The following is a 27837-nucleotide window of genomic DNA, read 5'->3' as shown; positions in this document are numbered from 1 at the left end:
GAGCGCCTTCAAATTGTTGGCATTTGTTTTGCTCGCTTAAACTGCATCCGTTGCATTACTTGAACTCATTATAGTATTTGTATACACTGTAGCTTTAAAAATCCTGGCCCCACCTGTCTGTACATCTTGCTCACCTTGACAGAGTCTTCCATGTCCTTCAGTTGGTGGGGGCTGCCCGTGGGTGACCAGGGAGCGATCAGGGGTTCCAGGAAGGCCTCCTGGCCCCTGGTGGCTGCCTTGCAACCAGCCAGCCTCCACTGCAGGGCTTGCTCTTTCAGGGCCCTCCGCACCAGGAGCTGACACTGCGAGGATGTACAGCAGTGGACAGGTATTAACAAAGAGCGTGCAAATAGTGAAATTTCTTGAAAGCATAAGCATTTAAAAAAAACATAACTGCATGACAAGCATTTGCTATTTTTGAGAATCCAATAAAAGGATGACCGAGAGATGAAAAGGGTGCGGAGAAAAATGAATGATCAAATATTTTCAATACTGATAAAAATAACAGTAAAGGTAAATGGAAGTTAACAAATCTAAGTGAACACAAAGGTGACAGGAATTATTGCCATATCATGGCAACAATAATAACTCAATAAAGAGAGTGCACACAATTTGGACAGGGCCAGCGCATCACTTCGAATAATGCAGATGTGAACCAGGAGAATTACCGCTTTGTCTCGAGCGGTGGGAGACCGTGCTGGCTAGCTGTGACCCCGGAACGCAAGCTCTGGCGGTGGAGTGGGCTGACAAAGTTGTCGAGGGCTACGTACTCTCAGCCATTTAAAGCGACCTCTTAGCACCAAGCTCTTTCCGATGAATAAAATGTCTTACAATCAATACAGTGCTAAGCTCTACAGACAGCAGTTATGTTCCCAACACCACGTGGCCCACATAAGCAAGTATTATATGAGCTTCCTGCTAGACAAAAAGACACAGCTGAAACTGCTGCTGCTTACACTAGTAATTTACTGAAATGAAGACAAGGAAGCATCCATGCCTTTTTTTTTTTTTGCATACGTCACTACGTACCCGGCACCAGAGTATGTGAAGCCTGCGTGAGCACTGTACGAGGCTTGGCAATACAGGTGCTTGAGATGTGATGTCAGCGCCTTCAGGAGTGGATGGTGCGGCAGCAGCCTTTGTCAGCTCTCTCACTTCCGCACGGGTTGCGCATAGTACTTCGATCCATGCTTCCACCTGGTGAAAAAAACCATTGATGCATTAGCACGGAGACTGGGAATGGTCGTTACAGAGAGGCCCTGAAATAATTTGAGAAACTAGCTAGGATTTGCTAGCGACAACAGCAGCAAAACAGCACGCCTTGCTTGTGATATCTAAGCAGGTTTCATGCACAAAAGTAATATTTGTCAAATGTTGGCAGCTCCTAATGCCTCTGCTGTCATGTAGAGCACTGGGAAACAAACTCTGTCACTGTGGAAACATGCCAGCTGCGTTTGCCAGTGTTACAGTGTGCCAGTGTTACCGTTACTTTCCCCAACTCTCATCATTGTTATCAGAGATCACATTTATAATTTATATTTCTAACACAAGTTCATTTAATGCTAATGCTTTATAATAACTAGGCTGCTTTGTATATTTTGATATCTGCTTCCATACTTCTTACTGCTTCTTCCAACTCTACTTTGCAATTACAGGGTATTCAAAATAAACAAATGAAAAAAAAAAGTAGTTTTACGTCGGCTGCTCCAGTAAACTGCACGAGCTTATTTTCTGTGCGGTTTAATATCCATGTGTCTACCTTTTTGATCCAGTCAGGGTCTCCTTCGCGAATGTTGTCCAGTTGTGGAGCCAACTCCTGGTCAACCTTCTGAAGCAAGCGGGAAGCCTGCTCCTGAAAACAAATCACGAAAGTGCAGCATATTAATTGTTGAGCCAACTTACATTACAGTAAGTGACAATGTCAGGACCAAACGTGCAGTACAGTGTGCTCGAGCATAAACCAACTGTGAGGGATAAAATGTGCTACTGTAGTGTCGGAGATGAGACAGTCAGGGATGCAGATCAAGAATGTGACATGACACACACGTAAGATTTAGACTCCAAGGAGCTCTCCGATAAAGCATGCAGTGCTGTGCGAATCTACTGCAACAACTGTTGAGTCCTGCAGCCAGATTAAAGAGTCTAGACAATTTCCAAACTACCGTATTTTCCGGTGTATAAGACGCACCCTTGTATAAGACGCACCCCCCATATATGCAGGCTGTCATTGAAAAAGTTGGTATATAAGACGCACTCGTGTATAAGACGCATCCCAATTTACCCAGTTAGGCTAGTGAGGCTTAATTAAACATGCTTGTGCGACCATTGCAAAATGCACCTTACCTGTGAGAAGTTCTTAAGCACCGCTAAGTGATCGAAAAAGGCAACACTCACGCCATACCCGCCCACGTTTTAGCAAAAAAAGAAAAAAAGAACGAAGGAACTCTCCTTATGTACATAAGAACATTTTATATTAACTTAAAACCTTGGAAGTATTCATCTTAAGATGCGCTATCAAAAAGCACGCCCATTTCTGGAGCCGACCCAGCTGAAACATTCTCTTCGCACTACGTACACGGAGCAAACAAAGTTGCAAAGGGTGACTGAAAGAAACGCCGGCTTGTCTTGACAATGGCGAGAAACGCGATTGTCACTATCTTTTGGCATTTCACATTATTTTTGCTTGGGGCCTGCGAAACGGCCGCGGGTTTATGATTCCGGAAGTCGGCATCCCCACCATATAATAATAAAGTTCACCTAATAAAGTTGCTCACGGGGGTCCCCGTATTGAAGTATTAACCGTGTTAAAACCGCATTATTGGTAGTGATGTTTTTTCGGTGAAAAAAGCTTGAACATGGACCTGAGTAATTTCTGAACTCGCAAAAAAAAAAAAAAAAAAAACAGAAAAAGTCGCATATAAGACGCACCCTTGTATAGGACGCACCAGCAAGATTTTTGAAAAAAAAAGCCACGTCTTATATACCGGAAAATATGGTAAGCTAACCTGTGGCTAAAAGGGCAAATTTTTTTTTTTTTGCTTCAAATTAAAAACATACCTGAAGTTTCTGCACGTCTCGCTGAAGGGTGAGACGGGCATTGATGGTGCCCCTCATTTCAGGTTCTGTGCTCACGATGTAGGTGACCAGCTCATTTCCAACTTGACTGAGTGCAGCCTGTTCTTCAGGAGGAAGGCGCGAACCATGGCTTGACACCAAACCCGGTAGTGTCCTCACGGTCCTCACCACTTCCGCAAGCTGGGCATCCAGTGGCTGAAAAAAAAGGGATAAAAAAAAGAAAATCCCCCTCAGTACGTGAGTGCACAGTATCAAATCATGTATATATGCAAACAATTGAAAAAAGAAAAAAAAAATCGAATTAGCCGTTTTTTTTAATCAATGAATCATTAGAGCGACAGGCTTCTAAGTTCATTAGAATATAACCTGCTCATTGAATGAAAACAGCGGAAGGAATGTATTACAGGAGCGCAGAAGTACATAGGACCAGTGCCATTTTGTGCTTTTTAACACTTTTATGTTACATTTGCTCCGCTAGTTTTGTTATGCATGCTCCTTGAGGTCACTTAAGGACCTGTCTATGATGAAACGATGTGCTGCATAAAACCCACATCTCGTGGACAGGCATATACATGGTTTTGCATCTCCCAGAAATGGTGGTAGCGGGTGATGTGAGCATGCACGAATGCTGCAGCATGGTGCCAAGGCCTGTACTTGTTAGATAGCAGTGCTGATGCCAGCCACTGTGTTTTGCGCTCCGTGTTTAGTTGCCTCTTGTGCACGTGTCATTGTGTTCTCATCGTGTTCTCAAATCTGTGCGCACTAGCTCAACTACACACTGTTGTTAACTCAAGCTACATTAACATGTGCTCCCTTACACATTTACAAACGGTATAGACTGTAACATTTCGAAACATGCAAAGTTTTTAAAAATACAAAGTGCTCAGTGCAGGCAGATTTTTGACCTTTGTGGCTGAAACACAATAGCCGACACTGAAGATTAAACTATAAAACCAAGAGCACAGACCAGCAGACCAGATTCACATCTTTACGAGGAAGTCGATTGTGCCCTGATGTTGCTCATAAAACACTACTGCTGGACCAGAAAGCCAATAACACGAGGAGAACTCACCTGCAGTGGTTGTCGAGGGTCTGGATGCTCTGACAGCGTAGTCCTGACCTGCTTCCGCCAGATGATGATGAGCTGAATTATGCGCAGGTAGATAATGCGGAAGGTCCGTGGTTCGATGCTGGGATCCTCTAATTGGCGCACGCTGGCGATAATCTGGGACAAGGTGTCTTGCGGGGATGCTGGACTCAATTCTGACGGTGCATCTTCGAGCCAGGAGGATGGCGTGGTAGTATCCTGCATGAACACAGTTGAAAAATTTACTTTCATGCACCGACTGTAAGATGTAAGAGAAAAATCAAAGCGTTCATATATTCCTGTTGGCATGCAGCCATGACTGTCCTGGCTGACGCCTCAGAAACAAGGCAAACAGAAATGACCCTATGTTGTGTTTGTGATGAGTTTCTCACACATTTCCAACAAGCCCTTAATTTACACAGCACACTGGAATATAAAAGATCTAAAATGCAATTTGAAGAGCCATGGCATTGATTTCCCATAACTATATTGCCCTTCCTCCTAAGTATATACTAGCTGGACCATCAATTGAATGGCTTTCTGTTGTGTGCATGGCTACCCATGTAGCAATTGATGAACATTTGGCTGCAGCTTCGCATGACACGAGGCGCCATCTCTCGTATACAACCGCATGCACGGTTTCTGACCTTCAGTGATTAAGTACATGTGATATGATGAAATTTACTCACCGAGGATGGCTCTCTGGCTCGATTAACTTCACGCAGAACTTGCTCAGTTGTGGGAACGTCCTCGTAATGCTGCTGGGGCAGTGACTCCGGACTTCTCAGCAGTTTTAACACAGCATATTCGTGGTCTTGGAGAGTCTGGTTGAGTTCCTGCAGTAGATGTGAAAAGAAAACGGAACCCTCTCATTGTTACATCTCAACGGACTGATGCAACATTAGATGTACAGAAACTGACCCGTTTCGTTTCCAACAGACCTTTGTAATCTCAAATGCATTTTACACAAATGCATTTACATTGAAGGCTTTACAACAGAAAGGGGGAATCAAAGTGAATTCAGACAGCTGACATATTTAAAAAACACTGAGAACGTACCAGACAAGCACTTTTGGTTTTAGCATTAGAAATGCAATTATCACGGCCTGATGTAGCAATACTACCATTTTTCGTGAAATCCTGCGCGCTCATCTGCAGTAAGCAGATGCAGATTTGCAGTTTACAGATTAGACTGAAGCTTCCAAGATGGCTTAGCAACAAAGTAAATGTTTGTGCAAAAATTTTTGAAGCTTCAAGAATCACGCTTTTGAAACAGGAATTGATTGGTTTTACCCAGAAGAAGGCCAAGTGGGTACGAAAGGAAGGAACAAATGAACAAAATATTAAATTAAATTCATGGTTTAAACGTTTACTGAGACATCTAATGGAATGGTGCTTATACTTACAACATGCTAGAACATACTAAAACTTGAGAAACCAACAAAGGCGATACTGAACGCAATTTGTGAGGGAGAAACAGTACCTGAACAAGCTGCAGTCGTGGGAGAGTCTCCGCAGAGGTGGATGCCAGCAACTGCTCTTGCTGCCGGTTGTCTTGTTCAACCGAATGAAGCCGATCCTCGATGGAGCGTGCTCGGTCTTCCAAGAGTCCATACACATTGCTCAGTTCGGTCTGAAGCAGGGCGAACCTCTGAAGTGCTTCCCTGCTGGTCTCAGGTGGCAGCAGCCGTGACTGGGCTTCCAGGTCAGCGAGCTGACTCTCCCGAGAGGCTGTCTCGGCCACCAGTCGCTGTACAGCGATGCATGTCACAACAATCAACTACCTATACCCACAGGCTTGAAAAGCAGTTACTAGCAGCAATTTGGCAACCTCAAGTTAGTGCCAAACTTATGCAACAAGCTATCTTTAATCCAGTTCTTGTTCATTACCGGCCTTGGTGGCCACAAAGGCTCCATTTTAAAGAATATGACGCAGAAACATTCACTGTTACGATTTCAGGGCGGTCGAAGTTAATTTGGGGCTATCCACTAAGATGCTCCTCCTTACAGCCCGAACAGAGCTTTGGCATGCTAAAAAATGCATTATTTTGCCCATATTCAATATATAGCTTCGTTTTTTTTTTTTTTTCCCACATTCTACATCGGGAAGCATGGCTCACATTTATATAGACAGTATCTGCTGTGAATGCCGAAATGCCCACTGCTGCGATCATTTCCTTTCAAATCCAATGAAAAGCGGATGTACAACACCAAGAATCATGTACATATGTTGCAGCATTTCACTTACTTTCATTATCTCAGCCTTGATTTTGCAGTGTTCTCCTTTAGAGATTTACGCGAGCAGGCTTAAATTTTCACAAACCATGCAATCATTCAAAACAAGTTGGTGACTAAAGTGAAGTGCTCTGGCAATGTTGAAAGCATAATGGCAGCAGCAAGCAAAAGTAGATTGTAGTTCCAATTTGGGCAACTTAACTTACTCTTAGCTCTTGAAGCAGGTCTTGCAACACAGTGGGGTTGCTAAGGGCATCAAACTGGACACCCAGCAACCTCTGCAAATCGCTGAGCCATATGCCAAGAGATTCCAGGCCTAGCCAGAACTGCATGCTCCTCTCATCCTTAAAACAGAAAGAGAGAGTAACCATCAATTTAACCTGGGAAGGTCTAGATTGTGGTCTAAGTACAGAAACAGCATGTGCCATCCTCCAAAGCTGTACAGAAAGCGCAGGCAATGCTGATGCCAGTTCCAATGTGTCTCCCAATTCAACACCACAAAACCTTTGTAAGTATGGCTCTCTGGTTTGGGCTATACGTAATGCATTAAGTTGTGTACGCCCCCAACAATAGTTCAGTCAAATGTTCCTTGTATGCACGGAGAACCTGCAAAATTTTTGCCACCATTTGCAAGAAGTATGTCATTTCATGACCACTGCAAAAATCGTGATCGTGATTGTTGTAGCAGAAGCTCTTGTTTCTTTCTTTGTACATTCCCTGCACTTTTTGTCTGCAAAGAATGATGAGTTTCTGCATTCTCATGCTCATTTGTATCTCCAACTCATCAGTAACAATCCCCACCAAGTGATGCTGGCATTGCCAATAAATAGAAGCCCTCAGGCCTGTACTAGTTAAGCATTATCCACAGCCTAGCTTGAAAAGCGCCTGTGGGATCTCTGTTTCTTAAATCCTCGCTATTCTTGCATGTCATTACAATGCAGGCCCCTGTTGCATCACATGTGCACTACCGATATAATATCCCATGATTGGCTGGCATTTCTTTCCCTGGCACTTTTTCTTAGGAAGCTACAGTGGCTGATGCAGGGCCATACTGTGCGACTGATGCAGCATTACGGCACACCTTGCATATGCTTCCCTGGTGACAGTGCACGCACTGCATTAGGTTTACCATGGTGCATACCCAATGCATCCTCACAAGCCTGAGATGGAAGAGAAAGCCTCAAAAACACAGAAGAATGCAGGGCACGTCAGGATGTCACGAAAAAAAGAACAAACAAGCAAAGGAATGGGTGGTAAAAACATACAGAACTTCTCGTGGCATGCTCTTATGAACTTTGTCTGCAGAATGAAGAACAGTTAAGGACGTACCATGCCAGGTTTAGGGGATTCCACTTGAGGTGCTAAAGATTTCACAGAGTCAAGGTGGCTAGAAAGGTTTTGGAGCCGGTCAGACAGTTCGCCGTAGTGCCCTGCCATATCTGGATACTCGGAATGGTAGAGCTCTAGGCTTTGGCACACGTCGTCATCATACAACTGCCGAGACATTTCGTCGATGAGCTGTTGTGCTTCCTGGAAAGAAGAAAACATTAACGAGAGCCTGTCAGGCCAGCCATCAATTGAAAATATGAAGGAAACCTTTTACAGAAATAAAGGCCATACTCTGGAGTATCCAACAAAAAAAATTAGTAAAACCTCAAGCTACTATAAAAACACTTTGCATCCCTTAAATTACAGCAGAAAAGCCACACAGCTTCCCAATTCACAGTATTTAAAAATGATATGATTCTCAAAAACTGGACCCCTACCAGACTAGCAGTCAACAAATCATTCAATGCATTGCTTGACCAGCTGACTTAGCTGACATCAACTTCCAGGTAGTGCACATGGAAGAATAATAGTGCAAGACTGATAAAAGGTGATGTCTCTGATTTTAAAAGCAGGAAATGCAGTTTGCTAGAACGTTCAGCAGCAAGCCAGCTTTGGTCAAATGTTTAGGGGAATCTCCCAAGGTGGAATAGATTTGTAATATGGGAGTAATTACTCATTACTCATTGGTCAAATGTTTAAGGAATCCCCCAAGGTGGAGTAGATTTGTAATATGGGAGTAATTACTTTAAAGCCAGCTTTAAAGCACTTTTTCGGATGCCTAAAAAGAATAAGGGAAAAGCTCATTCCATTTCTGAAAGCATGTGCTTTCTTCCAACATGAACGTAACCGCTCCTTTAATCTGCACCTCTCTCAAAAATCGACAACAAGCCAAAATTTTACCAGTGTAGTGCACACTTTGACCAACTGGTTTGTCAGCACGCTATTACAATGTGGAACAGCAAAACCAGAACACATGCCAGGGTGGGCACCATGTGCAAGTTTCGGTCCCCTTCTTTGCCAGCAGAGAGAAACAAACTGATGGGTTATGTTAATATATGAAGGAAGAGCGAGCACCAGTTTTGCGTTGCGCTTACAGCAAAAGCGAAGTAGATAACATTCTTAATGGAATAAGCTCTTCATCTATGAGCAGATTATTTTTTGTTTTGTCTCTCCGCAAAGTGTAAGGTGCAGATGCAACTACTGCCAGTCATGTGATACTGAAAAAACTGACCAGCTTTACATGTGTAGATGCAGTAACCTGTGCAAATTAGACTGGTGAACTATGATACCAGGTGCTAAGATATAACAAATCCAAATGTCCCAAAACTTTTAACCAATGTTTGTAACTACACTGCAAAAGTTATAACTAGATTGACAAAGAGGAGAAGATTGTATCCTTGACAAAACACCTCAACGTACCTGCAACTTTTGTTGCCTTGCAACACCCTGGAGGGATGATGCTTCCTTCAAAAGTCGCTCGATTATCAGGATCCGGCGGAACACTATTATCATGACGGTGGTAACACACGATGGCCATCTGGCACCAGCAAGCCATTCTGGCAAAGGTTCTTCAGCATCTGCCTCAGACACTGCTGTTGGCTTCACTGAACTGGCCTCTCTTTCATCGGGTGACATACGTGTGGTTGTGCTGAAAGGCTCCTTGCTATGATCCCCAGGATATTGCTCGTCTTTAGGAGCGTCTTTCTTTTCACCAACAGGCACACCTTGCTCTCGGACTAAGGAAGCGTCCTCTCCTCTTGATGTTCCTCCAAAGCTGGGTATCCAACTGTACAAGAACCTACCCATACCTTGCTGTTCTGCACCTGCTCCAGGTTTAGCGTGGAATGTCCCTGTAACATCGGTGGTCTTAGTGAACTCAATATCGTCCCCAACACTTGCTTTTCCAGGCTTCTGTGCCGTTGTTGTGTAGAGCGCAGAGTCTACAATATCAGGCTGCACAGGCTCCAAAGTACCTGAGGAAAAATCCCCTGGCACCCATTGAGCAGATGAAACTTGACCCATCACCTCTGGTCGGAAACCTGCTGGCGGCGGACTCTTATGGTCCTCAGTTTGTAGGTACCTTGGCTTCTCTTCGAAAAGAGAAAGCTTGCCCCGCTCTGTAGGTGGAGATGGGGATTTGGATGCAGACCGTCGACCTGCATGACTTGAAACGGCTGAAGCCACGAGGAAAGTTTCACCTTTTGGCTTTTGCTTATGCTTTCTCTGGCGCCCCTTGGAGGACTTTGGCTCATCAGAAAACCGATGGCCATGCAGTACGGTGAATGAGTCATCGGTTGCACTCGAGTAGATTGAAGACTTCTCATCATATTCACTAGAAACATCCGCAGGACGGCCTTGTTCTGTAGAAGATACCGATTGGTCCTCAGTTCTGTGCAAGACGTCTGCGAGAGGAGCTTCAAATCCTTCTCCAAGCCTAGAAGCAAATTGAGAGACAACATCATATGGCTCCTCTCTACTGAAACCAGCTTCTGGGGCAAGAGGAGCCGAAGGAACAGCTTCTTCCAAGCCTTTAAAGGAAAGAGGAGTAGCTTGATCACAGACAACGCCCTGCTGCTCAAAACTCTCAGCAACAGGCTCCTTCTCTGCGGTATCCTGCAAGATGTTACTGTCAGATTTAAAACCTTTTGCAGACACTGGCTGATCCTCATTGGAGGCCCTATCCCAAGATGTCATACCTTTAACTGTAGCAAAAACACTCGATAGCCAGCTTTGATGGCCAGGCTCACCGGGAATACTATTTTCACTAGCTTCATCCTCAGTCTGTGTCTTCCAACCAAGTGCAGGATCCAACCAAGGCTCCTTTCCTGGTGTTGGCTCACGGCTAGGAACCTTTCCTGGCTCCACAAACTCCGCTGAAGGCTCTTGTGGGAAACCCGGAAGCTCCTCCTTGCCATCCTTGATGATCCGGGTGACTTCGGTGATGACGAAGCTGTCCACGCCTTTTGGCTCGCCTGGCACATCAGAGGGCTTCTTGGGCTTGCCCTTCTTTTTCTTGCCAGGCTCTTCCTTTTCATCTTCAGGCTTTTTCTCTGGAGCAGGCTCCGTCAGACCGAAAACTGTAGGAGAAGGCTCCTTTCCTGGTGTTGGTTCACGGCTAGGAACCTTTCCTGGCTCCACAAACTCAGCTGAAGGCTCTTGTGGGAAACCTGGAAGCTCCTCCTTGCCATCCTTGACGATCCGGGTGACTTCAGTGATGACGAAGGTGTCCACGCCTTTTGGCTCGCCTGGCACATAAGAGGGCTTCTTGGGCTTGCCCTTCTTTTTCTTGCCAGGCTCTTCCTTTTCATCTTCAGGCTTTTTCTGTAGAGCAGGTTCCGTCAGACCGAAAACTGTAGGAGAAGGCTCCTTTCCTGGTGTTCGTTCACGGCTAGGAACCTTTCCTGGCTCCACAAACTCCGCTGAAGGCTCTTGTGGGAAACCCGAAAGCTCCTCTTTGCCGTCCTTGATGATCCGGGTGACTTCAGTGATGACGAAGCTGTCCACGCCTTTTGGCTCGCCTGGCACATCAGAGGGCTTCTTGGGCTTGCCCTTCTTTTTCTTGCCAGGCTCTTCCTTTTCATCTTCAGGCTTTTTCTCTGGAGCAGGCTCCGTCAGACCGAAAACTGTAGGAGAAGGCTCCTTTCCTGGTGTTGGTTCACGGCTAGGAACCTTTCCTGGCTCCACAAACTCCGCTGAAGGCTCTTGTGGGAAACCCGGAAGCTCCTCCTTGCCATCCTTGATGATCCGGGTGACTTCAGTGATGACGAAGCTGTCCACGCCTTTTGGCTCGCCTGGCACATCAGAGGGCTTCTTGGGCTTGCCCTTCTTTTTCTTGCCAGGCTCTTCCTTTTCATCTTCAGGCTTTTTCTCTGGAGCAGGCTCCGTCAGACCGAAAACTGTAGGAGAAGGCTCCTTTCCTGGTGTTGGTTCACGGCTAGGAACCTTTCCTGGCTCCACAAACTCCGCTGAAGGCTCTTGTGGGAAACCCGGAAGCTCCTTTTTGCCATCCTTGATGATCCGGGTGACTTCAGTGATGACGAAGCTGTCCACGCCTTTTGGCTCGCCTGGCACATCAGAGGGCTTCTTGGGCTTGCCCTTCTTTTTCTTGCCAGGCTCTTCCTTTTCATCTTCAGGCTTTTTCTCTGGAGCAGGCTCCGTCAGACCGAAAACTGTAGGAGAAGGCTCCTTTCCTGGTGTTGGTTCACGGCTAGGAACCTTTCCTGGCTCCACAAACTCCGCTGAAGGCTCTTGTGGGAAACCCGGAAGCTCCTCCTTGCCATCCTTGATGATCCGGGTGACTTCAGTGATGACGAAGCTGTCCACGCCTTTTGGCTCGCCTGGCACATCAGAGGGCTTCTTGGGCTTGCCCTTCTTTTTCTTGCCAGGCTCTTCCTTTTCATCTTCAGGCTTTTTCTCTGGAGCAGGCTCCGTCAGACCGAAAACTGTAGAAGGCTCCTTTCCTGGTGTTGGTTCACGACTAGGAACCTTTCCTGGCTCCACAAACTCAACTGAAGGCTCTTGTGGGAAACCTGGAAGCTTCTCCTTGCCATCCTTGATGATCCGGGTGACTTCAGTGATGACGAAGCTGTCCACGCCTTTTGGCTCGCCTGGCACATCAGAGGGCTTCTTGGGCTTGCCCTTCTTTTTCTTGCCAGGCTCTTCCTTTTCATCTTCAGGCTTTTTCTCTGGAGCAGGCTCCGTCAGACCGAAAACTGTAGAAGGCTCCTTTCCTGGTGTTGGTTCACGACTAGGAACCTTTCCTGGCTCCACAAACTCCGCTGAAGGCTCTTGTGGGAAACCTGGAAGCTCCTCCTTGCCATCCTTGATGATCCGGGTGACTTCAGTGATGACAAAGCTGTCCACGCCTTTTGGCTCGCCTGGCACATCAGAGGGCTTCTTGGGCTTGCCCTTCTTTTTCTTGCCAGGCTCTTCCTTTTCATCTTCATGCTTTTTCTCTGGAGCAGGCTCCGTCAGACCGAAAACTGTAGGAGAAGGCTCCTTTCCTGGTGTTGGTTCACGACTAGGAACCTTTGCTGGCTCCACAAACTCAGCTGAGGGTTCCCCTGGCATTTCTGGAATCACCTCCTTGCCTTCCTTGATGACCCTGGTGACTTCAGTGATGACGATTGTATCCACGTTTTTGGGCTCGGTAGGCACATCAGAGGGCTTTTTAGGCTTACGCTTCTTTTTCTTGCCAGGTTCTTCCGTTTCATCTTCGGATTTCCTGTTTTGAGCAGGATCTGTGAGGCTGAAAACTGTGGAAGGCTCCTTTCCAGGCGTTGGTTCACAGCTTGGCACCTTTGCTGGCTCCAAAAACTCAGCTGAGGGTTCTGCCGGCATTGCTGGAAACACTTCCTTGTTTTCCTGCACAGAAACAGCATGCACCATTCGAAACTGTACAGAAAGTGCATACAATGCTGATGCCGATTCCGACATGTCTCCTAGTTGTATACTACACAGTCTTTTGTACTTATGGGTCCCTAGTTTATGGTAGTGTTTTGACTATGTGCATGAAATTGTGGATCTTTCTGAAAATACTTGAAAGTGAAATGGGCCTGGAATGCAGAAACAGTCTGCAGAAATTTATGAGCCCATTTGCAAGAAGTGTTTTACATTGTGGCCACTGCAAAAATAGTCACCTAAACTGTCACAGCAATAGTCCCTCTTTCTTTGTACATTCCCGTCTGTTTTATCTATAATCATTGCAGGGTTTCTGTATTTTCATGTCTCATTTGTGTCTACAGCTCATCTGTGACAATCTCCACCAAGTCTTGTAGGTATTGGCAATAAATAGAAATACTCAGACGTGCACTAGTTAGTAGCAGCAATTCATAGCCTAGCTTGAAAACCCCTGTAGGATATGTTCGTCAAGGGTGGACGCGGTTTTGAAATTCCAAAAAATGTCAAGTTATAAACAAATTGTTGCATTTGTTTGTATGCCTTGTTTCTTAGGCTGCCCTAAAATTTTGTTGTTGAAATCGACTGGGAAGTACTGTCAAAAATTTGTTTTGTGAACCATGGTGACTGTGCACTAAGGGAAAACACTCCAATGGGTGTTTTTCTTCGTCACGGTTTTGTGGCCAAATTATCACCTTGCGGAGCATATATCTTCAAGACTGTGGTGTCTATTTTGATCCCGTTTCCGTTGTTGCCCTTCTAGGATGATAGAGCAGGTCAAAAATATTCTTTGTTTTTCAAGTTTGTGAACTTTTAAATTGTTGTATGAAATTTTCTTCTCACGCCAGATAAGTAAATGGACACCGCATTGCAAAATGTTCGAAAACAACATTTATAGTTTGTGAAAAAAAGTTCTAAGAATGTCTTGACCTGCGATGGCTTGCTCAACGCATTGCGTTTGTCCAGCTTTGCCAGCGTATACTCAGAAAGTCGGCGTGCTAGCAGTCCAGCTTCGAAGAGAAGCATGGCAGTTTAAGCCAGAATGCTAGCTATAAGACATTCTCTACACTGCAATGTTATGGAGGAAGCAATACCTTCAGACCCCCACATGATTTGGCGAGCTCGAGATCGGGCTAAAAAATGCCCAACTCCTCTCACACTACAGCTAACGCTTAAAAATTCTTATTACACACTCTTAACTGTCCTGCGAGTTTTTTTTAATTCGCATAAAAAATGCACACCAAATCTTTTGGGCCAGCATTCAGCGTGTTCGTTTTATCTCACCATGACTGGCCAGCACCGTCATCTGTCACAAAATTGCTGGATTGTGCCTTGATACGGAAAACACCTCTAGAAATGAGCAATACCAAAACACCGGTGACAAGTACGTGACTGACAGCATGCTTTATTGATGATGGATGGTTGGACGAAGAGATGGACGGGCAGGCAGGCGGACATATACGAAATTTCGACATGCAAAAAAATTGTCTGAATTCTTTTCCCCCGCGTAATAAACCTAATAAGCGTAATAAGGGAAGCTGAAACCGTTCCCCCAAATTGATGTCAGTTTTTCCGCAAAAAAGAAAATGGGTTCATTACGTGAGTAAATACGGTGTGTTAAAAAACAATTTTCAGTAGATATATTGGTGAAATTTTATGCGAGTAGTCATTAAATTATTGCTAATTTGCTCAAAAATTTTAATGTGAATATATAAATAAAAACATTTCGCTGAAAGCTGCGTACCACCTTAAATCCTCGTTATTCTTTTATACCATTACAATGAAGGCCCTGTTGCATCGTACATGTACTACTGAAATAATATTCCATTATTGGCTGCCATTTCTGTACCTCAAGAGAGGAAAAGAGGATGGGTTTAAGAATGCAACGTAAATGCGAGTCCTCAGGAAGCTACAGTGACAGTGGTAGATGCACGGCTGTACTATGTGATTGGTGCAGCATTACGGTGTATGTTGCATGAGCTTCATTAGTGATAATGGACACATTGCACTAGGTACGCCACGGTGAATACCCAGTGCATGGTCACAAGGCCGAGATGAGAGAGAAACCCTAAAAGGGAAAGAAAAATGCAGGGCACATCTGGAGCCCCCTGGTGTCTCAAAGACAAAGAAGAGGATAGTAAAAACAGGCACAAATTTACGTAGCATCCTTTTAGGAACTTTTTCCACAGACTGGAGAACAGTTAAGGACGTACCATGCCAGGTTTGGGGGATTCCACTTGAGGTGCTGAAGACTTTACCGACTCAAGGTGGCGAGCAAGGTTTTGGAGCCGGTCGGACAGTTCGCCGTAGTGCCCTGCCATATCTGGATACTCGGAATGGTAGAGCTCTAGGCTTTGGCACACGTCGTCATCATACAACTGCCGAGACACTTCGTCAATGAGCTGTTGTGCTTCCTGGAAAGAACATTAATGAGAGCCTGTCAGCCATCAATCGAAAATTTAAGGAAACCTTTTACAGAAATAAAGGCCATACTCTGGAGTATCCGACAAAAAAAAATAGTAAAACCTCAAGCTACTATAAAAACACTTTGCATCCCCTAAATTACAGCAGAAAAGCCACACCGCTTCCCAATTCACAGTATTTAAAAATGATATGATTCTAAAAATCTGGACCCCTACCAGACTAGCAGTCAACAAATCATTCAATGCATTGCTTGACCGGCTGACTTAGCTGACATCAACTTCCAGGTAGTGCACATGGAAGAATAATAGTGCAAGACTGATAAAAGTTGATGTCTCTGATTTTAAAAGCAGGAAATGCAGTTTGCTAGAACGTTCAGCAGCAAGCCAGCTTTGGTCAAATGTTTAGGGGAATCCCCCAAGGTGGAGTAGATTTGTAATATGGGAGTAATTACTCATTACTAATTGGTCAAATGTTTAGGGAATCCCCCAAGGTGGAGTAGATTTGTAATAAGGGAGTAATTACTTTAAAGCCAGCTTTAAAGCACTTTTTTGGATGCCTAAAAAGAATAAGAAAAAAAGCTCATTCCATTTCTGAAAGCATGTGCTTTCTTCCAACATGAACGTTACCGCTCCTTTAATCTGCACCTCTCTCAAAAATCGACAACAAGCCAAAATTTCACCAGTGTAGGGCACACTTTGACCAACTGGTTTGTCAGCATGCTATTACAATGTGGAACAGCAAAACCAGAACACATGCCAGGGTGGGCACCATGCGCAAGTTTCGGTCCCCTTCTTTGCCAGCAGAGAGAAACAAACTGATGGATTATGTTAATATATGAAGAAAGAGCGAGCACCAGTTTTTGTTTTGTCTCTCTGCAAAGTGTAAGGTGCAGATGAAACTGCTGCCAGTCATGTGATACTGCAAAAACTGACCAGCTTTACATGTGTAGATGCAGTAACCTGTGCAAATTAGACTGGTGAACTATGATAGCAGGTGCTAAGATATAAAAAATCCAAATGTCCCTAAACTTTTAACCAATGTTTGTAACTACACTGCAAAAGTTATAACTAGATGGACAAAGAGGAGAGGATCGTATCCTTGACAAAACACCTCAACCTACCTGCAACTTTTGTTGCCTTGCAACACCCTGGAGGGATGATGCTTCCTTCAAAAGTCGCTCGATTATCAGGATCCGGCGGAACACTATTATCATGACGGTGGTAACACGCGATGGCCATCTGGCACCAGCAAGCCATTCTGGCAAAGGTTCTTCAGCATCTGCCTCAGGCACTGCTGTTGGCTTCACTGAACTTGCCTCTCTTTCATCGGGTGACATAGGTGTGGTTGTGCTGAAGGGCTCCTTGCTCTGATCCACAGGATGTTGCTCGTCTTTAGGAGCATCTTTCTTTTCACCAACAGGCACACCTTGCTCTCGGACTAAGGAAGCGTCCTCTCCTCTTGATGTTCCTCCAAAGCTGGGTATCCAACTGTACAAGAACCTGCCCATACCTTGCTGTTCTGCACCTGCTCCAGGTTTAGCGTGGAATGTCCCTGTAACATCGGTGGTCTCAGTGAACTCAATATCGTCCCCAACACTTGCTTTTCCAGGCTTCTGTGCCGTTGTTGCGTAGAGCGCAGAGTCTACAATATCAGGCTGCACAGGCTCCAAAGTACATGAGGCAAAATCCCCTGGCACCCATTGAGCAGATGAAACTTGACCCATCGCCTCTGGTCGGAAACCTGCTGGCGGCGGACTCTTATGGTCCTCAGTTTGTAGGTACCTCGGCTTCTCTTCGAAAAGAGAAAGCTTGCCCCGCTCTGTAGGTGGAGATGGGGATTTGGATGCAGACCGTCGACCTGCATGACTTGAAACGGCTGAAGCCACGAGGAAAGTTGCATCTTTTGGCTTTTGCTTATGCTTTCTCTGGCGCCCCTTGGAGGACTTTGGCTCATCAGAAAACCGATGGCCATGCAATACGGTGAATGAGTCATCGGTTGCACTCGAGTAGATTGAAGACTTCTCATCATATTCACTAGAAACATCCGCAGGACGGCCTTGTTCTGTAGAAGATACTGAATGGTCCTCAGTTCTGTGCAAAACGTCTGCGAGAGGAGCTTCAAATTCTTCGCCAAGCCTAGAAGCAAATTGAGAGACAACATCATATGGCTCCGCTCCACTGAAACGAGCTTCTGGCGCAAGAGGAGCCGAAGGAACAGCTTGTTCCCAGCCTTTAAAGGAAACAGGAGTAGCTTGATCACAGACAACGCCCTGCGGCTCAAAACTCTCAGCAACAGGCTCCTTCTCTGGGGTATCCTGCAAGATGTTACTGTCAGATTTAAAACCTTTTGCAGACACTGGCTGATCCTCATTGGAGGCCCTGTCCCAAGATGTCATACCTTTAACTGTAGCAAAAACACTCGATAGCCAGCTTTGATGGCCAGGCTCACCGGGAATATTATTTTCACTAGATTCATCCCCAGTCTGTGTCTTCCAACCAAGTGCAGGATCCAACCAAGGCTCCCTTCCTGGTGTTGGCTCACGGCTAGGAACCTTTCCTGGCTCCACAAACTCAGCTGAAGGCTCTTGTGGGAAACCTGGAAGCTCCTCCTTGCCGTCCTTGATGATCCGGGTGACTTCGGTGATGACGAAGGTGTCCACGCCTTTCGGCTCGCCTGGCACATCAGAGGGCTTCTTGGGCTTGCCCTTCTTTTTCTTGCCAGGCTCTTCCTTTTCATCTTCAGACTTTTTCTCTGCAGCAGGTTCTGTCAGGCCGAAAACTGTAGGAGAAGACTCCTTCCCTGGCATTGGTTCAGGGCTAAGAACCTTTCCTGGCTCCATAAACTCAGCTGAAGGCTCTTGTGGGAAACCTGGAATCTCCTCCTTGCCGTCCTTGATGATCCGGGTGACTTCAGTGATGACGAAGGTGTCCACATCTTTTGGCTCACCTGGCACATCAGAGGGCTTCTTGGCTTTGCCCTTCTTTTTCTTGCCAGGCTCTTCCTTTTCATCTTCAGGCTTTTTCTCTGGAGCAGGCTCCGTCAGACCGAAAATTGCAGGAGAAGGCTCCTTTCCTGGTGTTGGTTCACGGCTAGGAACCTTTCCTGGCTCCACAAACTCAGCTGAAGGCTCTCCTGGGAAACCTGGAAGCTCCTCTTTGCCATCCTTGGTGATCCGGGTGACTTCGGTGATGACGAAGGTGTCCATGCCTTTCGGCTCGCCTGGAACATCGGAGGGCTTCTTGGGCTTGCCCTTCTTTTTCATGCCAGGCTCTTCCTCATCATCTTCAGGCTTTTTCTCTGGAGCAGGCTCAGTCAGACCGAAAACTGTAAAAGAAGGCTCCTTTCCTGATGTTGGTTCACGACTAGGAACCTTTCCTGACTCCACAAACTCAGCTGAAGGCTCTTGTGGGAAACCTGGAAGCTCCTCCTTGCCGTCCTTGATGATCCGGGTGACTTCGGTGATGACGAAGGTGTCCACGCCTTTCGGCTCGCCTGGCACGTCAGAGGGCTTCTTGGGCTTGCTCTTCTTTTTCTTGCCAGGCTCTTCCTTTTCATCTTCAGGCTTTTTCTCTGGAGCCGGCTCCGTCAGACCGAAAACTGTAAAAGAAGGCTCCTTTCCTGGTGTTGGTTCACGACTAGGAACCTTTCCTGGCTCCACAAACTCAGCTGAAGGCTCTTGCGGGAAACCTGGAAGCTCCTCCTTGCCGTCCTTGATGATCCGGGTGACTTCGGTGATGACGAAAGTGTCCACGCCTTTCGGCTCGCCTGGCACGTCAGAGGGCTTCTTGGGCTTGCTCTTCTTTTTCATGCCAGGCTCTTCCTCTTCATCTTCAGGCTTTTTCTCTGGAGCAGGCTCAGTCAGACCGAAAACTGTAAAAGAAGGCTCCTTTCCTGGTGTTGGTTCACGACTAGGAACCTTTCCTGGCTCGACAAACTCAGCTGAAGGCTCTTGTGGGAAACCTGGAAGCTCCTCCTTGCCGTCCTTGATGATCCGGGTGACTTCGGTGATGACGAAGGTGTCCACACCTTTTGGCTCGCCTGGCACGTCAGAGGGCTTCTTGGGCTTGCCCTTCTTTTTCTTGCCAGGCTCTTCCTTTTCATCTTCAGGCTTTTTCTCTGGAGCAGGCTCCGTCAGACCGAAAACTGTAAAAGAAGGCTCCTTTCCTGGTGTTGGTTCACGACTAGGAACCTTTCCTGGCTCCACAAACTCAGCTGAAGGCTCTTGTGGGAAATCTGGAAGCTCCTCCTTGCCGTCCTTGATGATCCGGGTGACTTTGGTGATGACGAAGGTGTCCACGCCCTTTGGCTCGCCTGGCACGTCAGAGGGCTTCTTGGGCTTGTCCTTCTTTTTCTTGCCAGGCTCTTCCTTTTCATCTTCAGGCTTTTTCTCTGGAGCAGGCTCCGTCAGACCGAAAACTGTAGGAGAAGGTTCTTTTCCTGGTGTTGGTTCACGGCTAGGAACCTTTCCTGGCTCCACAAACTCAGCTGAAGGTTCTTGCGGGAAACCTGGAAGCTCCTCTTTGCCATCCTTGGTGATCCGGGTGACTTCGGTGATGACGAAGGTGTCCACGCCTTTTGGCTCGCCTGGCACGTCAGAGGGCTTCTTGGGCTTGCCCTTCTTTTTCTTGCCAGGCTCTTCCTTTTCATCTTCAGGCTTTTTCTCTTGAGCAGGCTCCGTCAGACCGAAAACTGTAGGAGAAGGTTCTTTTCCTGGTGTTGGTTCACGGCTAGGAACCTTTCCTGGCTCCACAAACTCAGCTGAAGGTTCTTGCGGGAAACCTGGAAGCTCCTCTTTGCCATCCTTGGTGATCCGGGTGACTTCGGTGATGACGAAAGTGTCCACGCCTTTTGGCTCGCCTGGCACGTCAGAGGGCTCCTTGGGCTTGCCCTTCTTTTTCTTGCCAGGCTCTTCCTTTTCATCTTCAGGCTTTTTCTCTTGAGCAGGCTCCGTCAGACCGAAAACTGCAGGAGAAGGCTCCTTTCCTGGTGTTGGTTCACGGCTAGGAACCTTTCCTGGCTCCACAAACTCAGCTGCAGGCTCTTGTGGGAAACCTGGAAGCTCCTCTTTGCCGTCCTTGATGATCCGAGTGACTTCGGTGATGACGAAGGTGTCCACGCCTTTTGGCTCGCCTGGCACGTCAGAGAGCTTCTTGGGCTTGCCCTTCTTTTTCTTGCCAGGCTCTTCCTTTTCATCTTCAGGCCTTTTCTCTGGAGCAGGCTCCGTCCGACCGAAAACTGTAGGAGAAGGCTCCTTTCCTGGTGTTGGTTCACGGCTAGGAACCTTTCCTGGCTCCACAAACTCAGCTGAAGGCTCTTGTGGGAAACCTGGAAGCTCCTCTTGGCCATCCTTGATGATCCGGGTGACTTCGGTGATGACGAAGGAGTCCATGCCTTTTGGCTCGCCTGGCACGTCAGAGGGCTTCTTGGGCTTGCCCTTCTCTTTCTTGCCAGGCTCTTCCTTTTCATCTTCAGGCCTTTTCTCTGGAGCAGGCTCCGTCAGACCAAAAACTGTAGGAGAAGGCTCCTTTCCTGGTGTTGGTTCACGGCTAGGAACCTTTCCTGGCTCCACAAACTTAGCTGAAGGCTCTCGTGGGAAACCTGGAAGCTCCTCTTGGCCATCCTTGATGATCCGGGTGACTTCGGTGATGACGAAGGAGTCCACGCCTTTTGGCTCGCCTGGCACGTCAGAGGGCTTCTTGGGCTTGCCCTTCTTTTTCTTGCCAGGCTCTTCCTTTTCATCTTCAGGCCTTTTCTCTGGAGCAGGCTCCGTCAGACCGAAAACTGTAGGAGAAGGCTCCTTTCCTGGTGTTGGTTCACGGCTAGGAACCTTTCCTGGCTCCACAAACTCAGCTGAAGGCTCTCGTGGGAAACCTGGAAGCTCCTCTTGGCCATCCTTGATGATCCGGGTGACTTCGGTGATGACGAAGGAGTCCACGCCTTTTGGCTCGCCTGGCACGTCAGAGGGCTTCTTGGGCTTGCCCTTCTTTTTCTTGCCAGGCTCTTCCTTTTCATCTTCAGGCCTTTTCTCTGGAGCAGGCTCCGTCAGACCAAAAACTGTAGGAGAAGGCTCCTTTCCTGGTGTTGGTTCACGGCTAGGAACCTTTCCTGGCTCCAGAAACTCAGTTGAAGGCTCTTGTGGGAAACCTGGAAGCTCCTCTTGGCCATCCTTGATGATCCGGGTGACTTCGGTGATGACGAAGGAGTCCACGCCTTTTGGCTCGCCTGGCACGTCAGAGGGCTTCTTGGGCTTGCCCTTCTTTTTCTTGCCAGGCTCTTCCTTTTCATCTTCAGGCCTTTTCTCTGGAGCAGGCTCCGTCAGACCAAAAACTGTAGGAGAAGGCTCCTTTCCTGGTGTTGGTTCATGGCTAGGAACCTTTCCTGGCTCCAGAAACTCAGTTGAAGGCTCTTGTGGGAAACCTGGAAGCTCCTCTTGGCCGTCCTTGATGATCCGGGTGACTTCGGTGATGACGAAGGAGTCCACGCCTTTTGGCTCGCCTGGCACGTCAGAGGGCTTCTTGGGCTTGCCCTTCTTTTTCTTGCCAGGCTCTTCCTTTTCATCTTCAGGCCTTTTCTCTGGAGCAGGCTCCGTCAGACCGAAAACTGTAGGAGAAGGCTCCTTTCCTGGTGTTGGTTCACGGCTAGGAACCTTTCCTGGCTCCACAAACTCAGCTGAAGGCTCTTGTGGGAAACCTGGAAGCTCCTCCTTGCCATCCTTGATGATCCGGGTGACTTCAGTGATGACGAATGTATCCACGTCTCTGGGCTCAGTAGGCACATCAGAGGGCTTCTTGGGCTTGCCCTTCTTTTTCTTGCCAGGCTCTTCGTTTTCATCTTCAGGCTTTTTGTCTTGGGCAGGCTCTGTGAGGCCGAAAAGTGTAGAAGGCTCCTTTCCAGGCGTTGGTTCGCGGCTTGGCACCTTTCCTGGCTCCACAAACTCAGCTGAAGGCTCTTGTGGGAAACCTGGAAGCTCCTCTTGGCCATCCTTGATGATCCGGGTGACTTCGGTGATGACGAAGGTGTCCACGCCTTTTGGCTCGCCTGGCACGTCAGAGGGCTTCTTGGGCTTGCCCTTCTTTTTCTTGCCAGGCTCTTCCTTTTCATCTTCAGGCCTTTTCTCTGGAGCAGGCTCCGTCAGACCGAAAACTGTAGGAGAAGGCTCCTTTCCTGGTGTTGGTTCACGGCTAGGAACCTTTCCTGGCTCCACAAACTCAGCTGAAGGCTCTTGTGGGAAACCTGGAAGCTCCTCCTTGCCATCCTTGATGATCCGGGTGACTGCAGTGATGACGAATGTATCCACGTCTCTGGGCTCAGTAGGCACATCAGAGGGCTTCTTGGGCTTGCCCTTCTTTTTCTTGCCAGGCTCTTCGTTTTCATCTTCAGGCTTTTTGTCTTGGGCAGGCTCTGTGAGGCCGAAAAGTGTAGAAGGCTCCTTTCCAGGCGTTGGTTCGCGGCTTGGCACCTTTCCTGGCTCCACAAACTCAGCTGAAGGCTCTTGTGGGAAACCTGGAAGCTCCTCTTGGCCATCCTTGATGATCCGGGTGACTTCGGTGATGACGAAGGTGTCCACGCCTTTTGGCTCGCCTGGCACGTCAGAGGGCTTCTTGGGCTTGCCCTTCTTTTTCTTGCCAGGCTCTTCCTTTTCATCTTCAGGCTTTTTCTCTGGAGCAGGCTCCGTCAGACCGAAAACTGTAGGAGAAGGCTCCTTTCCTGGTGTTGGTTCACGGTTAGGAACCTTTTCTGGCTCCACAAACTCATATGAAGGCTGTCCCGGGAAACCTGGAAGCTCCTCCTTGCCTTCCTTGATGATCCGGGTGACTTCAGTGATGACAAATGTGTCCACATCCTTCTGCTCACCTGGCACATCAGAGGGCTTCTTGGGCTTGCTCTTCTTTTTCTTGCGAGGTTCTTCCTTTTGATCTTCAGGCTCTTTGTCTTCAGCAGGCTCTGTGAAGCCAATAGTCGTATGATATGGCACCTTTTCTGGTGCTGGTTCACGGCTTGAAACCTCTTTTGGCTGAGCAAATTCAGGTGAGGGTTCTCCTCGGATTTCTGAAATCACGTTCTGGTCTTCCTGCAGAGAAACAGTAAGCGCCATTCTGAACTGTATACAAAGTGCAGACAATACTGATGCCAAGTTAAACATACCTTCTAGTTGTATACCGCATTGCTCTTTGTATATACGGGTGTCTATTTTTTGTTTTAGTTTGGCTTGTGCATGAAGTTTTACATTATTTCCACAGTACTTCAAATTGAAAAATTATTGGTATGTAAAGACACTCTGCAGGAATTCCTGAGGCCATCTGTAAGAAGTGTGTTACATCCTGACCACTGTAAAAATCATCACTTAAATTGTCATAGCCACAGTTCCTGTTCCTTTGCGTGTTCTTTGCTTTATTGTCCATATTCACTATTGAGTTCGCTTGCTAAAAACATGCTAAAAAATTTTCATGCCAATAGATCGAGAAATAACACTTTGCTGACAGCTGTGTCCCCCTTAAATCCTCATTATTCTTTCATGTCATTTCATGAAGGCCCTGTTGCATCACATATGCAGTACTGAAATATGGCTGTCATTAATGGCTGTCATTTCTTTCTGTCAAGACAGGAAAAGAGGATGAGTTTGGAAGTCCACTGTAAAAGTGCGTTCTTAGGAAGCTATACAGTGGCAGATGCAGAGCTGTGCTATGTGATTGGTGTAGCATTACGGTGTGTGTTGTATATTCTTCACTGGTGATAATGGACACACTTCACTAGGTTTGCCATGGTGAATACCCAGTGCATGCTCACAAGGGCGAGGAGAGAGAGAAAGCCCCCAAAACAAAGAAATATTCAGGGGCACATCAGGGTAGTAACAACATGGAGAACTTGTCATGACATGCTTTTATGAACTTTGTCTCGAGAATGAAGAAACAGTTAGGGACATACCATGCCAGGTTTCACTTGAGGTGCTGATGACTGCACAGAGTCAAGGTGGCGGGAAATATTTTGGAGCCGGTCAGATAGTTCGCCGTAGTACCCTGCCATGTCTGGATGCTCCGATTGGTAGAGCTCTAGGCTTTGGCGCACATCATCATCATACAACTGCTGGGATATTTCATCAATGAGCTTCTGTGCTTCCTGAAAACAAGAAATCACCAACATTCGCCTGTCAGGCATCAATCGAAAGCATTACGGAAGGCATTTACAGAAACAAAGCCCATACTCTGGGCTATCCAGCAAAGAAAATGCAAATACAGTTAAAGTTGGTAGCAACGATCCACTACAGAGTGAATGCCTCGATATTACGAAGTTTCTCAATTTCTCAACGCTGCCTCCATTGAAGTGCATGTTTGAGACCTCCATGTAACGAAGGTAATGCGGCGGTTGACCTTGATGTGAGGAACTCGCTGCTCTGGCTATTTGTTAGCTTGTGCTGAGTTGCGTAATTCCGAAGAAAAATTTCATGCCTATAAAGCAAGAACAGACATGAGAGGAACGTCTATGATCGCAACGAGCAAACACACTTGACACAGCGGTGTGCTCCAGCGCCGTCAGTGCATCTCCACTGCTTTTGCTTTTGGAACATCATTTAACGTGGTACTATACTTCGTCTCACAAGATGTTTGCAGCACTACGGAAGGTAGAGCTCTCTCGTCCAATCAGGGCTGCAGAAACGCAGAAAATAGTCCCTCGAATATTTGAGGAGTGTATGACTATTAATCAAAACAATAAGCATTGCAACTAAAAACATGATTTGGACAGGTATATTTAAATGGTAGGGAGTGTTTCAATCACTGGTGAAATTACCAGACAAAGCCCGTACGGACACAGCTCTGCGGAGGCCTGCTGCAAGGTAGTGATGCGTCGCCACTTTCCAATATGGCGTCGGTCGAGTCTGTTGTGTCTACTGTGTGCTCTACACCGACAGTGCGCTCTTTCCCCAAGCAGGCGAAGCAGGTGGCTTTAAATGTTCTTGAAGCGCTTCGCGTCGAGAGTGGGGGCAGTTGGAGTACAAATGCGCTCATCAAGAGGACGGCAAAACTCACGCAGGTGAGCGAGCGAACGCTTTACAAGTGGACAACAGAGACGTTGAACGCGGGCCGAACAATGTTGTTGACCAGGGACCAGCCATTGTTGTCAACCTGGAGGACGATACAACCAGCAGTGCTGAATTCAGTTGTTATGAGGACGAGATGATCGAGCCCGTTTAACGTGCGTTGCCTCTCGCGCAGCACATGGGCTTGTTTTGCATTTCGCCACCATCGACACTTGGCTGCCTCGGCACGCTGGAGTAAATAAATTTATATGCACATGACACGATTACTGAAATTTACTGCGACGCGACAACAGAGGAACTGATGAAAACAGATTGCGACAAAAAAAAAAAAAAAAAGTGGGGCTAGTCCCTTTGGAACGGGCGTCCGCCTGTCCAAAAACAAACCAAAAAAAGAATAAAAAGACATCAAGCGCCCCCTGCTATAGGTAGAAAGAAGCCACCTGGACATCAGGTGGATCGAGCCACAGGGGCGTAGGAACACACTAATGTAGTGCGCGCCATCCTGACTGGACGAGAGAGCTGTACCTTTCGTAGTGCTGCAAACATCTTGTGAGACGGAGTATAGGATAGTTCTTGCTAAAAAGGCACAAAAAATAATAGGGCATAACAAAAACTTGCAGTGCACTTAAGGTTCACCTTTAGGTAAGAGTAGAAAGTGATAGCGTTATCGAGCCGCCGCCGCCGCTGTTCATCAGACGTTATCGGCAGCCATGCGTGGAGAGAGGGGAGGGGCAAGTGCGAGTTTCGTGCGTTGATGACGCAGATGCAGACGGCTTCTGCGCTGGTGCACCTGAGTTTTTTCACCACGAAAGACGCGACATAGTTACGGCAGCCCAAGGTCAGCTGTGGCAGCCATAGACTGTGGCGACGTGCCCATTGCCCATCGCTGTCACGTGGTTGCTTGTGCGATTCCATCAGGTGCCGACAGCTCCGTTCAGTTCAGTTTATGACCTTAAAGTTCCCCATAGAGGGCATTACATAAGGGGAGAGTTTTATAGAAAGAAAAACATCTTATGACGTAATCATTTAACAAAATGGTCATTCAAAAGCTGTAAAAGTGAAGATGGGCACGTGGTAGCAGCGGTGTCTGGGAGAAGGCCCTTCCAGTCAATGGCAGTTCAGGAGAAAAAGTAAGCAGCATAAGCAGTGAATGTAGCGGTTCGAGCTCGTGGGTTCGCAACTTGAAGCTAATGGCTGGTGCGGTGGAATATGCACTTCGGGAGTGGGGAGTGGAGACGCTAGCGACGCAAGGCGAAGAGTCCCTTTCGAGGGGCGCAAACCGAGAGGAAAAACATTGAAAACTGGTTAAACTGGTTTTTGAGGGAAGAAAATGATGCAGTATTTGTCTCACATCTCGGTGGACATCTGAACCACCATAAGGGAAGGGATAAAGGAGGGAGTGAGAGTAGAAAGGAAGAAAGAGGTGCTGTAGTGGAGGGCTCCTTTTGCATTTTGCCTCCATCGAAATACGGACACCGGGAGAGGGAACATGCGGGAACATGGTAGCCTACTTTCCCCACTCTCCCCAACCCACACAACTCGCGAGCCGTGGCTAGAACACTGTACCGCGGTGGTTTTAGCAGCGGAAGTAGTGGCGACTATTGTCGCAGTAGCACCATGAGCATGATCGCGAAACGTTTCTCCGTGTTAACGACTTCGAGTAGTGGGGTTATCTGCAAATAATTTCAAGCTGATTTCACCTACATTTATTTATTACCTTGGCTCTTGGTTCCCACACTGCACTGCTATTTCTAGTCATGAAAACTGCATTAACAAAAACATGGATGCTACGAAAAATCCTCGACTTTTTCTCAGTTGTTAGGACGCTCGGCTACTCAGCCGGAATTCCCAGGTTCAAACTCAGTCGCAGCAGCCGCGTTTCGATGGAGGCGAAACAGAAAAAAGTGTCTGTGTGCTGTGCGATGTCAGTGCACGTTAATGATCCGGAGGAGGTCGAAATTATTCCAGAGCCCTCCACTCCGGCACCTCTTTCTTCCTTTCTTTTACTCCCTCTCTTATCCACCGAGATACATGAGACAGTGACAGTTACTGCATCACTTCCTTTCACCAAAAACCATAATTTTTTTTCCAGGTTGGTTGGGTTGGTTTACTGGGGTTTAATGTCCCAAAGCAACTCAGGCTATGAGGGACACCATAGTGAAGGGATGTGGCAATTTCGACCACCTGGGGTTCTTTACTCTGCACTGACATTGCACAGTACACGGGCCTCTAGAATTTTACCTCCATCGAAATT

At 47.1% G+C, this 27837-nt stretch overlaps 1 protein-coding gene across 12 annotated transcripts in view; it reads right to left on the bottom strand.

The window, feature by feature from the left end:
• The window catches only part of LOC149332392 (uncharacterized), a 372379-nt gene that overhangs the window by 45695 nt on the left and 298847 nt on the right, over positions 1 to 27837 (bottom strand). For 11 of the 12 annotated variants that reach the window (XM_089557313.1, XM_089557304.1, XM_089557306.1 and 8 more), the window contains 13 exons: positions 24473 to 24664; positions 16668 to 23618; positions 15337 to 15537; positions 9146 to 13090; positions 7727 to 7927; positions 6604 to 6741; positions 5646 to 5912; positions 4852 to 4998; positions 4148 to 4381; positions 3058 to 3270; positions 1760 to 1852; positions 1030 to 1197; positions 135 to 302 (listed from right to left, as the gene is read on the bottom strand). In XM_089557313.1, the coding sequence (XP_089413439.1) occupies positions 135 to 302; positions 1030 to 1197; positions 1760 to 1852; positions 3058 to 3270; positions 4148 to 4381; positions 4852 to 4998; positions 5646 to 5912; positions 6604 to 6741; positions 7727 to 7927; positions 9146 to 13090; positions 15337 to 15537; positions 16668 to 23618; positions 24473 to 24664 (12918 nt within the window). The remainder of the gene's footprint in view (positions 1 to 134; positions 303 to 1029; positions 1198 to 1759; positions 1853 to 3057; positions 3271 to 4147; positions 4382 to 4851; positions 4999 to 5645; positions 5913 to 6603; positions 6742 to 7726; positions 7928 to 9145; positions 13091 to 15336; positions 15538 to 16667; positions 23619 to 24472; positions 24665 to 27837) is intronic. The other variant, XM_089557316.1, reaches the window with a different exon arrangement.

Source organism: Amblyomma mixtum, chromosome 8 (genome assembly GCF_055824585.1).
Source record: "Amblyomma mixtum isolate Tamu chromosome 8, ASM5582458v1, whole genome shotgun sequence".
Lineage (NCBI taxonomy): Eukaryota > Metazoa > Arthropoda > Arachnida > Ixodida > Ixodidae > Amblyomma > Amblyomma mixtum.
The sequence above is the reverse complement of the archived record's forward strand: the minus strand, read 5'-3'. Positions and strand labels throughout refer to the sequence as shown.